The sequence below is a fragment of the Trichomycterus rosablanca genome, chromosome 7 (genome assembly GCF_030014385.1).
Source record: "Trichomycterus rosablanca isolate fTriRos1 chromosome 7, fTriRos1.hap1, whole genome shotgun sequence".
Classification (NCBI taxonomy): Eukaryota; Metazoa; Chordata; class Actinopteri; order Siluriformes; family Trichomycteridae; genus Trichomycterus; species Trichomycterus rosablanca.
Window position 1 is genome coordinate 39066701 of NC_085994.1, and position 11482 is coordinate 39078182.

The 11482-nt window shown below is 38.3% G+C and overlaps 1 protein-coding gene across 1 annotated transcript in view; it reads right to left on the reverse strand.

The window, feature by feature from the left end:
• LOC134318577 (H-2 class II histocompatibility antigen, I-E alpha chain-like) overlaps positions 1–2968 on the reverse strand; it is a 17495-nt gene extending 14527 nt beyond the window's left edge. Inside the window, exons 1-2 of the mRNA XM_062999578.1 lie at positions 2862–2968; positions 1166–1411 (exon numbers count right to left, since the gene is read on the reverse strand). Coding sequence (XP_062855648.1) covers positions 1166–1411; positions 2862–2910 — 295 coding nt within the window. The 5' untranslated portion in view covers positions 2911–2968. The remainder of the gene's footprint in view (positions 1–1165; positions 1412–2861) is intronic.
• Between the last annotated feature and the right edge of the window lie 8514 nt (positions 2969–11482).

The following is an 11482-nucleotide window of genomic DNA, read 5'->3' on the forward strand; positions in this document are numbered from 1 at the left end:
TATAGTTTATGCAAAAACAAAACAAAAAACTTTAATCTCTGTACTGTATATTGTCTCTATTACTTAATGATATCGCATTATGTAATGTATGCTAATATAATGTACTGTGTGTTAACAAGAACGACCTATTAACATCATTATAAACATCAATCTTCCACTTTATATACCAAACTGACAGTAAAGCAGATGCAGTAAATGTAAACGCAGGTGAAAATACCCAGAAATTGTACAAATGTTTATTATTTAATGTTTAATATTTTATTCACTGCTGCCGGTCCCATATAAGGACATGACAGCGCGGGTTTGTTTACGTTACATGAACCACGTGACCGCGTAGCGGCGAGATCAAGGAGTGTCGCGATTCTCTCTCTCTTTACGGCTCTGGTCCGACTGACCCCCCACGATGACCCACGAAGACCCACGCTAACGATGCTCTCGGTCAGTAAAGCCCCCAGTGTATATTTTATTCTTCACATCTGCATGAGTGTGTTTTTTTCAGATTTGCTTCACAATAAAAATGATAGTTTTACTAAATATAAAATATTTTATTGTTTTATTTGATGTTTATGACATTTAGAGCAGAATATCCTGCAATATCTGGATTATTTGACTCCGCCCGTTTGTTTGATGTATAATGAAAACATATTAGTCCAAATATTGAGTGATAAAAATATATATTTATAATTATCAGCAAAAATTAAATAAATAAACATCTCGAAGCTTGTAACTTTTTCTTATGTTCGCTAACAGTGGATTTGTTTATGATACAGAATAAATGTTTACATAATAATACTTTACATAATAAATAAATCATCAGCTGTTTAGTGTAAACATTTATAAAAACAAATATTTACAGAAGCACTAAAATCTTTCTCATGATCAGAGATTCATGCTGATGGTTCATGTGGATTCAGTGGAAATACAAAAAGAAATATCATCAAATAAATATTTCAATGTTTCCACATCCGCCATTTTAACTCTGTTATATTAGCTTTACCTGAATAAAATCTAAATATAGTTTCTGTTTACATGATCATGATTAAATGATGATTTTATGTACAAATGAGGATTATTAATCATGATGAAATGATTGTTGTGGTTACAGAGAGATTTCTGTGTGTGTGTGTGTGTGTGTGTGTGTGTGTGTGTGTGTGCTGTTACTCACCCTGTGCTACAGGTTCGTCCTTATAGTCCTTTATCAGCACTTGTAAGTTTTGTTTGCAGATCTCCATGTCTGCAGCGGCTTGATCGTAATATCCTGGATAACCGATCGGATCAGAGAATGGAGGCAGCATGTTCACTTCTTCCTTCTTTACAAAATCTGCGTAAAAACTCTCCTCTCCATCAGCACCAAACATATCTTCCTTCTCTGTGTCTGAGCACGCTGTTATTCCCAAGTGTTCATGTTTAACTGTGGAACAAAATCACACAACACAAACTTTCACTATAAAACTACAAACACACTGAAATAAACAAATAAATCACTTCAAATCACTTTTAATAAACCGAACTTCGAGAAATATATCTTTTATTTAAATAAATAAATAAATACATTAATCACTTTTACTAAACGAACCACAACAAATGTATCTTTTATATATATGTAGTCCCTTTGAAAATGTTTGTTCTTTGATGTTTTGTTTGTGTTAATGAGAGTTCTAATTTATTTAATTCTAAATGTATTTCTAATGATTGGGTGATTTACTGAGTCGATACTTTTATTTATAAATGATTCGTTGGCTTTGTTTGTTTTCTCTGAACGTGTGAGGGGGCGTGGCCTCGGCTGAGGTAAAGAGATGGAGAGAGCGGGAAAACAGGAGAGAGCGGGAAAACAGGAGAGAGCGGGAACACAGGAGAGAAAGAGCCGGATAGAAAGTTCCAGATTAAGTGACTAAACCGTTTTTTAAGAGAAGCTCCGGGTTGTCGGGGAGAGAACCTGAGGATTAGTGAAAGTCGTGTAGAAGCTAGCGTAGTAGGCTAACTCATGCTACTGTATACTGGTTATTCTCCTGAGTGCGGTAGCATCGTAGGCTAACACAGGCTACAAAAGTGCACCATAACTCTGAATAAATAGGAAGAGTAGATCCTCTAACCCAGTCAGCTACTGATACTCTTCTGAACTTTATGTGTTTCTAGAATATTAGTCCCTGACTTGACCTCAGTCCTGTCAGGGGGGGCAATTTATTTTATTTGTATTCTTTGTCAATATAAATGCACATGTTTGTGATTTCTATTGTATTTGTATATAATAACATATAGTTCATGTATCAATAGTGTTTAAATGATGAATGTGGAGTGCATAGGTAGTTTAGTATATCGGGTTTTTAATTTAGCATTAATTATCATATAATAAACGTACCAACACATCAAATAATTTAAAGTAACCCATATAAATAGATAAATAAACCACTTTAAATCATAAATATCATAATAAATAATAAACAAATAACTTGAAATTACGTTTAATAAACCGAACTACAAGAAATGTATCTTTAATTCAAATTAACAAATAACTTTTAATCACTTTCAATTAACAGAACTACAAGAAATATATTTTATTCTAATTAATAAATACATAATCACTTTTAATACACTGATGTACAAGAAATTCATCTTTTTTTAATAAACACTAGTCCACCACTGCTGACACTTGGGTTCGAATCTCAATCTCAGCATTGCTATTTATTATCACCCTGTCTATTATATATTCCTGCCTTGCTCTCAGTGTTTCCGTGCCGCGACCCTGACCAGGTTAAAGCCTTTAATGAACTGAAATATTAACAATCTGACTCAAAACAGATAATCTAGTTTTAGGATGAACTGTAATAATGATAATAATAATAATAATGGAATGAACTTACTCTGAGCCCTCACACACACCAGTGTGAATAAAATCAGGTAGAATTTCATCCTGGAGGAGAAGAAGCTGCAGCTCAGATGATCAGATCTGGAACTACATGAGCTTCTCTATAGAACCAGAATTATAGCGGTGAGGAGAGTCGCATAAATCAACCAATCAGATCAGTTCTTTCACTCCGAATCACCTGTTACCAGGCAGGAGCTGAAATGAGTTTGAGATCTTCCTGAAACTTGTATGGTCCTACAGAGTCTGTGTGAGGGACATTCTTAGGAGTCTGGAGGAACATTGGAGGAACTTCAGGTGCTCCCTGCATCTAAACATCTAAATAACATTTATTTTGTCTGTTTTTTTAGTGGACGTCACACCGGCACAGCTGGTGGAGTCTGTCAGACACAGCAACACAGGTTCTGAGGTTCCTGGGTTCGATTCTCACTACAGGCCAGTCTGTCAGGAATTTGCATGTTCTCCCTAAGTCTGCATAGGTTTTCTTTTGGTTCTCTGGTCTCCTAGACTGCAGATGTGTAAGTGAAAATGTGATGCCTGTGATGGAATAGTGTCCTGACCTGGTTCTTTAGTGGTTCAGGACCCACCGTGACCCTGATCAGGGAATGAATGATCTGCAGTGTTTTTACCCTCCTGATTTATTTATCTGACTTAAGTGTTACCTTACATTAGTGGGTTTAACTGCTGAAGCAGCTTTTTTGTTTACATTAAATATGACAGAAAAGAATATAATCAGTAAAATGGTCAGGGTCAAGGTGAGCAGACACAAGGCAGGACTGAACACTGACCAGGCCAATTTGAAGCGGACAGTCCACCTTCTGCATGTTTTTGGAAAGTGGTATGAAAATAAAGTACCCAATGGAAACCCATATAGACAAGAGAAGAACATGCTAAATCTTTTACAGAAAGTAGCACTGTATACTGTCACAGTACTGTAAGTCGCTTTGGATAAAAGCATCTGCTAAAAGCTAAAAATGTAATTTTAAATGCTACACCAGAACAATGCACACTATTATTATTAAAATATATAAAATAATATATGAATAAATTAAAAGCCCTGAAACTCTTCCCAGGTGTCTGTGTGCAAATATACACAAAATTCTACTGATCATCAGCTAAATAATAATAATGTTTTGAGTTAACAAATTGGTAGAACAAGAGAACAGACAGAACAAAGGACTATTGAACTGTTGTACAAATACATGAAGAACCTTTATGTGTTACACAAGATCCTGAACAATCTGCTGCACTGCATCATTTTATGCATTTTCACAAAGCATGAGATGTTTTAGTTCTATTTTAAAAGGATCTTTCACTCCGAGTGTGAAATCAGTATATATTTAAAGTGTTTGTGAACAAGCACATGAGGTGGTTTCTGTAGAGCAGGTTCAGAGATGTTAGAAAGATCCTCCTACACTTCTGCTCCCATACCAGGGACCCACGGGTCCATAAAAGTCCTAATATTAGTTCTATTGTTCACTAATTTGATGTCTTAATAAGTAAAAACAAACTCCATTCCAACAATGTTGACTCAGCATGAAAAAAAATATATAAATACACTTATTCTACATTTGATGAATGCAAACCCTTCCATAATAAGGTGGAACAGGGCGTGTTAACCCCTGACGACAATCTTAAATCAGAAAGGTCACAGGGTACAGGGCAGATTTACATACATACTGAACAGGGTGTGAGGTATATAAAGCAGGTAAATCCCCTTCTGCATGTTTTGGGTAGTGAGGGAAAAAATACCTGGAAGAAACACAAGTATGCATAGAGAGAACGTACAAAATATTGTACAACAAACCTAGTTGTCCAGAATAAAACCTGTTCACTGGATGTGAGAATTATTAATGATTAATTTGTAGAAACGTCATGTAATAATGTGTGTAAATATAAACCTAAAGCCTTTTCCAGACACAAAATGTGTTTCATTCATTTAAAGCAGGAAAACATCCATGATGTTACACCGATCTACTGCAAGACATCACACACTCACCAATCCACCTTCTGATCATTTTTGGGATGTGTGGAGGAAACCGGAGTGACCGGTGAACACCCACATGGACGTGAAGAGAACATGAGAAACACATTTTACACACAGTGACCGGAGGTTAGGATCAAACCAAGGTTTCCAGGAGGACCCACGATATGTTCCTGTGCAGCACCCACACTGCCGGCTGTGCCATCATGCTGTCCAGTAACATAGAAATAAACAACATTTCTCTCTTCTGTATAATTAAAATATAATAAACTGCAACATAAACACCTGGCGAAGACGAATCATGTGCCTCAGAGTTTATAATAATAAAGCCTAAACTGAAAATGAGCATTTAAATATAATAAAATGTGATGCATTGTTGATTGTTTGTATAATGTTTTTTTGTTTTGCATGTGCGACTGGGTTTATTTCAACTGCATTTAAAATCACAGTAAGTTTTAATAATTGTGATTAGTTGATGTTTCAGGGATTGTAAGAGGTCCTGCTGCTCTGCTGGACAATCAGATGATTCAGTATCACATAAATGTACAACATTTCTCTCTGGATGTCAGCTCACTGTTCTTGCACACTTTGAGGATGTGAATTATTTTCAGGCCTGCGTGTCTCGGCTTTCTCAGACCTGAGAGTGAAGCGAAAGTCTTTACAGAATAAAAAGAATGTTGCTCAACCAGCTCAGAAAGTCCCTGTGATCAGCCGGCTTCATGCTCTGCTCAGCCAATAGAAAATCACCATGTTCAGATCATCATCTGTTGCTGGATGATGCTTCAGTTCTTACTGAAAGAGATGTTCACAGTCCAGAGGTAAAGTCCCTCATCACAGCCTGGCGTGTTGGTTTGTTTCTGTTTTTGGGGAGACCCATGTAGGGGGGGAGGGAGCATCATGGTTCACTGTGTCTTATTGTGATGCATTTTTAAGATTTTAAGGATTTAGAACTGTGACTGATATGCCACTGTGTGCAAAAGTTGTGGTACATTTATTATACGTATATTATTTTATATTATTAGGTTAAATATTAAACATTTTTAATACACATTTAGGGCGGCACGGTGGCTAAGTGGGTAGCACTGTCGCCTCACAGAAGGTTTGCATGTTCTCCCCGTATCTGCATGGGTTTACTCCGGGTGCTCCGGTTTCCTCCCACAGTCCAAAGACGTGCAAGTGAGGTGAATAGGAGATACTAAATTGTCCATGAATGTGTTTGATATAAACTTGTGAACTGATGAATCTTGTGTAATTAGTGGCTACTGTTTCTGTCATAAATGTCTGTCATTAAAATCCAAACAAACAATACACATTTATTATATCAATACTATTATTATTTTATGTTAAATTAATTAAATGTTATTAACTTAACACAATAAGAATTAACCACTGGTGTCTAAACCTTTGCATAAGACAGAAGGATTTAGGATCAAGTTGAATGTTTAGATTTTTTTATGTATTTTGCTGCTGAAGATTTCATTATAATAAGTAAATGTAATTTGTTGGATTGTAATACTGGTTTGTTTTGCTGGATCTGCATCCTCAGTTCTTTTTTTTTTGACCCACAGACCAGTTTGGCAAACTGAAAGCACTTTTCACTTCTTGTTGTAAAAACAACCACAAAGGTCAGATCAGACTTCAGAAATCCCCAACTGTCTGTAGTTCCTTATATATAAAGCAAAAGCAGCCAGTAAGAAAACAGGACTGGGTACAATCATGTGTTACTGGGTAAACTGGGGGTTGAATTGAATCGAGCGTGTTTGAGAGGGAAACGGTGAAATTGCGCCTCCTGCTGTAAATAAGCGGTAAAACAGAACAGTGTGAATCAGGTGTAACAGCGCCACCATCAACCAAACATTTAATACCAGATTAGAAGAAAAATTCACATGAAACGACTTGATTTAATGTCAAACATCTTTCAGTGAATGTTTCAGTATGACACTAAAATTAAATGTTCATTGAAGGTCTTACAAGAACTGGAGTGATGAGCATTACCTTTTAATCATATTTATATGTAAGTTTGGTTCATGTGCCACATCTTTGATTTATAAACACTTGTTTATTTGGTTTAGACACATGGAAACATGCTTTTTGCCAGCATACTTGAACTTCCTTTGGGATCAGTAAAGTATCTAACCTGAGCCACATTGAACAGCTTTGGAATTAACCCAGTAACTTAAATACCCAGCTATTAAATGCTATTTTGATTATATGGGCACAAATTCCCACAGACTTGTAAGAAGAGTGGCTGTTGTTATAGCTGAAAAGATCACATAGAGGCCACTCTAACTATTGGTCATATACAGTAGTGTTACTATAGGTGCAAAAAACTTCTGTATCTGTGTGTTAACTAATCTAAAGCTAATTCTGCAGTATCTCATTCATGAGTTGAGACCTTATTGTTGTAGACAGTGTGAGGAACCATGTTTATTATTATTATATAATATAAATATAAGTTATGAGTGCTGATTTGATGATATTGGACTTTACAGTTGATGTATGTTGGTGTGTTTTTCCCCAAATTGGAATTAAGAAATCCAAAGTTGTGAGCTATAATTATACTCAGCAACTAGCTTAAATTATGTTCCCAAGAGGAAGACAAAAGATTAAGACACCATGTGCCAGTAAGCATATTAAATAAAATAAAACCAACAAGCACTAATTCTAATCACTTTCTCTAGTTTGGATGAGATCCTCATAAACTGCCCGTTCCTGCCCTCTGGTGGTTATTTGGATCATTTACATGTGTTAGTTCTTTAAAGCAGTTAATACAAAACTTAAAAATGAAAAAGGAATTGAACATTCATTCATTTATTGTATGTTTTACCACAACTTTATCCTGTTCAGGGTTGCAGTGGGTCTGATTCACCCTGCGAAAGGTAGGAAACACCATGGACAGGGTGTCAGTCCATCACAGCAAACCAAGGGATAAAACCAAGGCATCTGGTTGATTGATTGATTGATTGATTGATTGATTAATTGATTACTTTATTGATCCCCGAAGTGTTGCAGCAGCAATTACAAGTATTACAAACATTACACTGATGACAGTAATGTAATAAGTAAGATATTAAATCTAATATATATATACAGTGTATCACAAAAGTGAGTACACCCCTCACATTTCTGCAGATATTTAAGTATATCTTTTCATGGGACAACACTGACAAAATGACACTTTGACACAATGAAAAGTAGTCTGTGTGCAGCTTATATAACAGTGTAAATTTATTCTTCCCTCAAAATTACTCAATATACAGCCATTAATGTCTAAACCACCGGCAACAAAAGTGAGTACACCCCTAAGAGACTACACCCCTAAATGTCCAAATTGAGCACTGCTTGTCATTTTCCCTCCAAAATGTCATGTGACTCGTTAGTGTTACTAGGTCTCAGGTGTGCATAGGGAGCAGGCGTGTTTAATTTAGTAGTACAGCTCTCACACTCTCTCATACTGGTCACTGAAAGTTCCAACATGGCACCTCATGGCAAAGAACTCCCTGAGGATCTTAAAAGACGAATTGTTGCGCTACATGAAGATGGCCGAGGCTACAAGAAGATTGCCAACACCCTGAAACTGAGCTGCAGCACAGTGGCCAAGATCATCCAGCGTTTTAAAAGAGCAGGGTCCACTCAGAACAGACCTCGCGTTGGTCGTCCAAAGAAGCTGAGTGCACATGCTCAGCGTCACATCCAACTGCTGTCTTTGAAAGATAGGCGCAGGAGTGCTATCAGCATTGCTGCAGAGATTGAAAAGGTGGGGGGTCAGCCTGTCAGTGCTCAGACCATACGCCGCACACTACATCAAATTGGTCTGCATGGCTGTCACCCCAGAAGGAAGCCTCTTCTGAAGTCTCTACACAAGAAAGCCCGCAAACAGTTTGCTGAAGACATGTCAACAAAGGACATGGATTACTGGAACCATGTCCTATGGTCTGATGAGACCAAGATTAATTTGTTTGGTTCAGATGGTCTCAAGCATGTGTGGCGGCAATCAGGTGAGGAGTACAAAGATAAGTGTGTCATGCCTACAGTCAAGCATGGTGGTGGGAATGCCATGGTCTGGGGCTGCATGAGTGCAGCAGGTGTTGGGGAGTTACATTTCATTGAGGGACACATGAACTCCAATATGTACTGTGAAATACTGAAGCAGAGCATGATCCCCTCCCTTCCGGAAACTGGGTCGCAGGGCAGTGTTCCAGCATGATAATGACCCCAAACACACCTCTAAGACGACCACTGCTTTATTGAAGAGGCTGAGGGTAAAGGTGATGGACTGGCCAAGCATGTCTCCAGACCTAAACCCAATAGAACATCTTTGGGGCATCCTCAAGCGGAAGGTGGAGGAGCGCAAAGTCTCGAATATCCGCCAGCTCCGTGATGTCGTCATGGAGGAGTGGAAAAGCATTCCAGTGGCAACCTGTGAAGCTCTGGTAAACTCCATGCCCAGGAGAGTTAAGGCAGTTCTGGGAAATAATGGTGGCCACACAAAATATTGACATTTTAGGAACTTTCACTAAGGGGTGTACTCACTTTTGTTGCCGGTGGTTTAGACATTAATGGCTGTATATTGAGTAATTTTGAGGGAAGAATAAATTTACACTGTTATATAAGCTGCACACAGACTACTTTTCATTGTGTCAAAGTGTCATTTTGTCAGTGTTGTCCCATGAAAAGATATACTTAAATATCTGCAGAAATGTGAGGGGTGTACTCACTTTTGTGATACACTGTATATATATAAAACAGTACCATGTGCAAATTGTGAATCAGATAGTACCAAGTAATCCAGTAGTAGGTTTATTGTCTTTCGTGGGTATTATAGGTTCTGCATCCTTCTCTTGCACCAGTAAGAGTTATTATAGGTTGCTACAGCTGTGGGCAGAAATGACTTCCTATAGCGCTCTTTGTTGCAGCAGAGTTGGTGGAACCCCTCCACTAAAACCACTAATCTAATCTAATCTGGACCAAACTTATTATTATTATTATTATTATTATTTGGGGTACTTGGGTTGCAGCACTAAATCATGCTTGCCCACTACTACTGAGATCCTGTGTTTAAACCTTAGCTGTGCTATCATCCAGCTGGGCATAATTGACTGTGTCTGGGGGGAAGGAAGTGGGTGCAACTGTCAGTAAGCTTTCAGCAGGGGCATAAATTTAATGTCAGTGTTGGGGGGAGGGGGTAAACAGTAAAACTTCTCAAGAGCAATTCCTAAGGGCGGTCACCAAAGGTGCTACCAAGAAGTACTGTTGTTTAAAATGTTTTATATAGGCTACAATGTAGAACGTTCAACCAGTAATACCAAGAATGGCCTGTAGATGGCACACTATAGTCATCTTTAAAAATGATACAGTTATATTGGGAAAGTTGGGGGGTGGTCTTTTGGTATTTCCATCCGTGACACTCAGTACTAAGCAAGGATAAAATAAGCACATAGAAGTACAGTACTTTGTAGTTCTACAATTACTGACTGTAGTCCATCTGTTTCTCTGCATGCTTTGTTAGCCCCCTTTCACCCTGTTCTTCAATGGTCAGGACCCCCACAGGACCACCACAGAGCAGGTATTATTTAGGTGGTGGATGATTCTCAGCACTGCAGTGACACTGACATGGTGATGGTGTGTTAGTGTGTGTTGTGCTGGTATGAGTGGATCAGACACAGCAGCGCTGCTGGAGTTTTTAAACACCATGTCCACTCACTGTCCACTCTACAGTATTAGACACTCCTACCTAGTTGGTCCACCTTGTAGATGTAAAGTCAGAGACGATCGCTCATCTATTGCTGCTGTTTGAGTAGGTCATCTTCTAGACCTTCATCAGTGGTCACAGGATGCTGCCCACGGGGCGCTGTTGGCTGGATGTTTTTGGTTGGTGGATTATTCTCAGTCCAGCAGTGAAAGTGAGGTTTAAAACTACAGCAGCGCTGCTGTGTCTGATCCGCTCATACCAGCACAACACACACTAACACACCACCACCATGTCAGTGTCACTGCAGTGCTGAGAATCATCCACCACCTAAATAATACCTGCTCTGTGGGGGTCCTGTGGGGGTCCTGACCATTGAAGAACAACATGAAAGGGGGCTAACAAAGTATGCAGAGAAACAGATGGACTACAGTCAGTTGTAGAACTACAAAGTGCTTCTATATGGTACGGCTTTCGTCCGGCTGTGGAAATTTGGTGACTATCTCTTTAAGAGCCGCAGCGCGACTCGCTCCTTCCGCCGGTTCATCCCTGAGCTTAACGTTACACTTCCATACGGATCATCTACCTCCTGATTCACCGCAGGTAATAAATAAAACTCATTATTTTATCTTTATTTCAGCAGTAATAGTGATGATTGTTGTATCTGTGTGAGCAGGAGGATGTTGGGAGTTTCTGTTCTGTTTTTTGCTGTACATTTCGCTTCTTTACAGCAGCGGCGGAAGAACACAAAGCTCAGCCTCTATAATAAACATACTAATGATGATAATCTCTATAATATATAGTTTGACTGTTTATTTATACGTAAGCTTTATGTATTATTTAATTTATTTATTCTTGCATGTATTCGTGTGTGTGTGTGTGTGAGGATGTGTGTTGTGTTTAGTTTATCTGTTAGTGTTTTAATGATTTTATAGATCCTGTCACT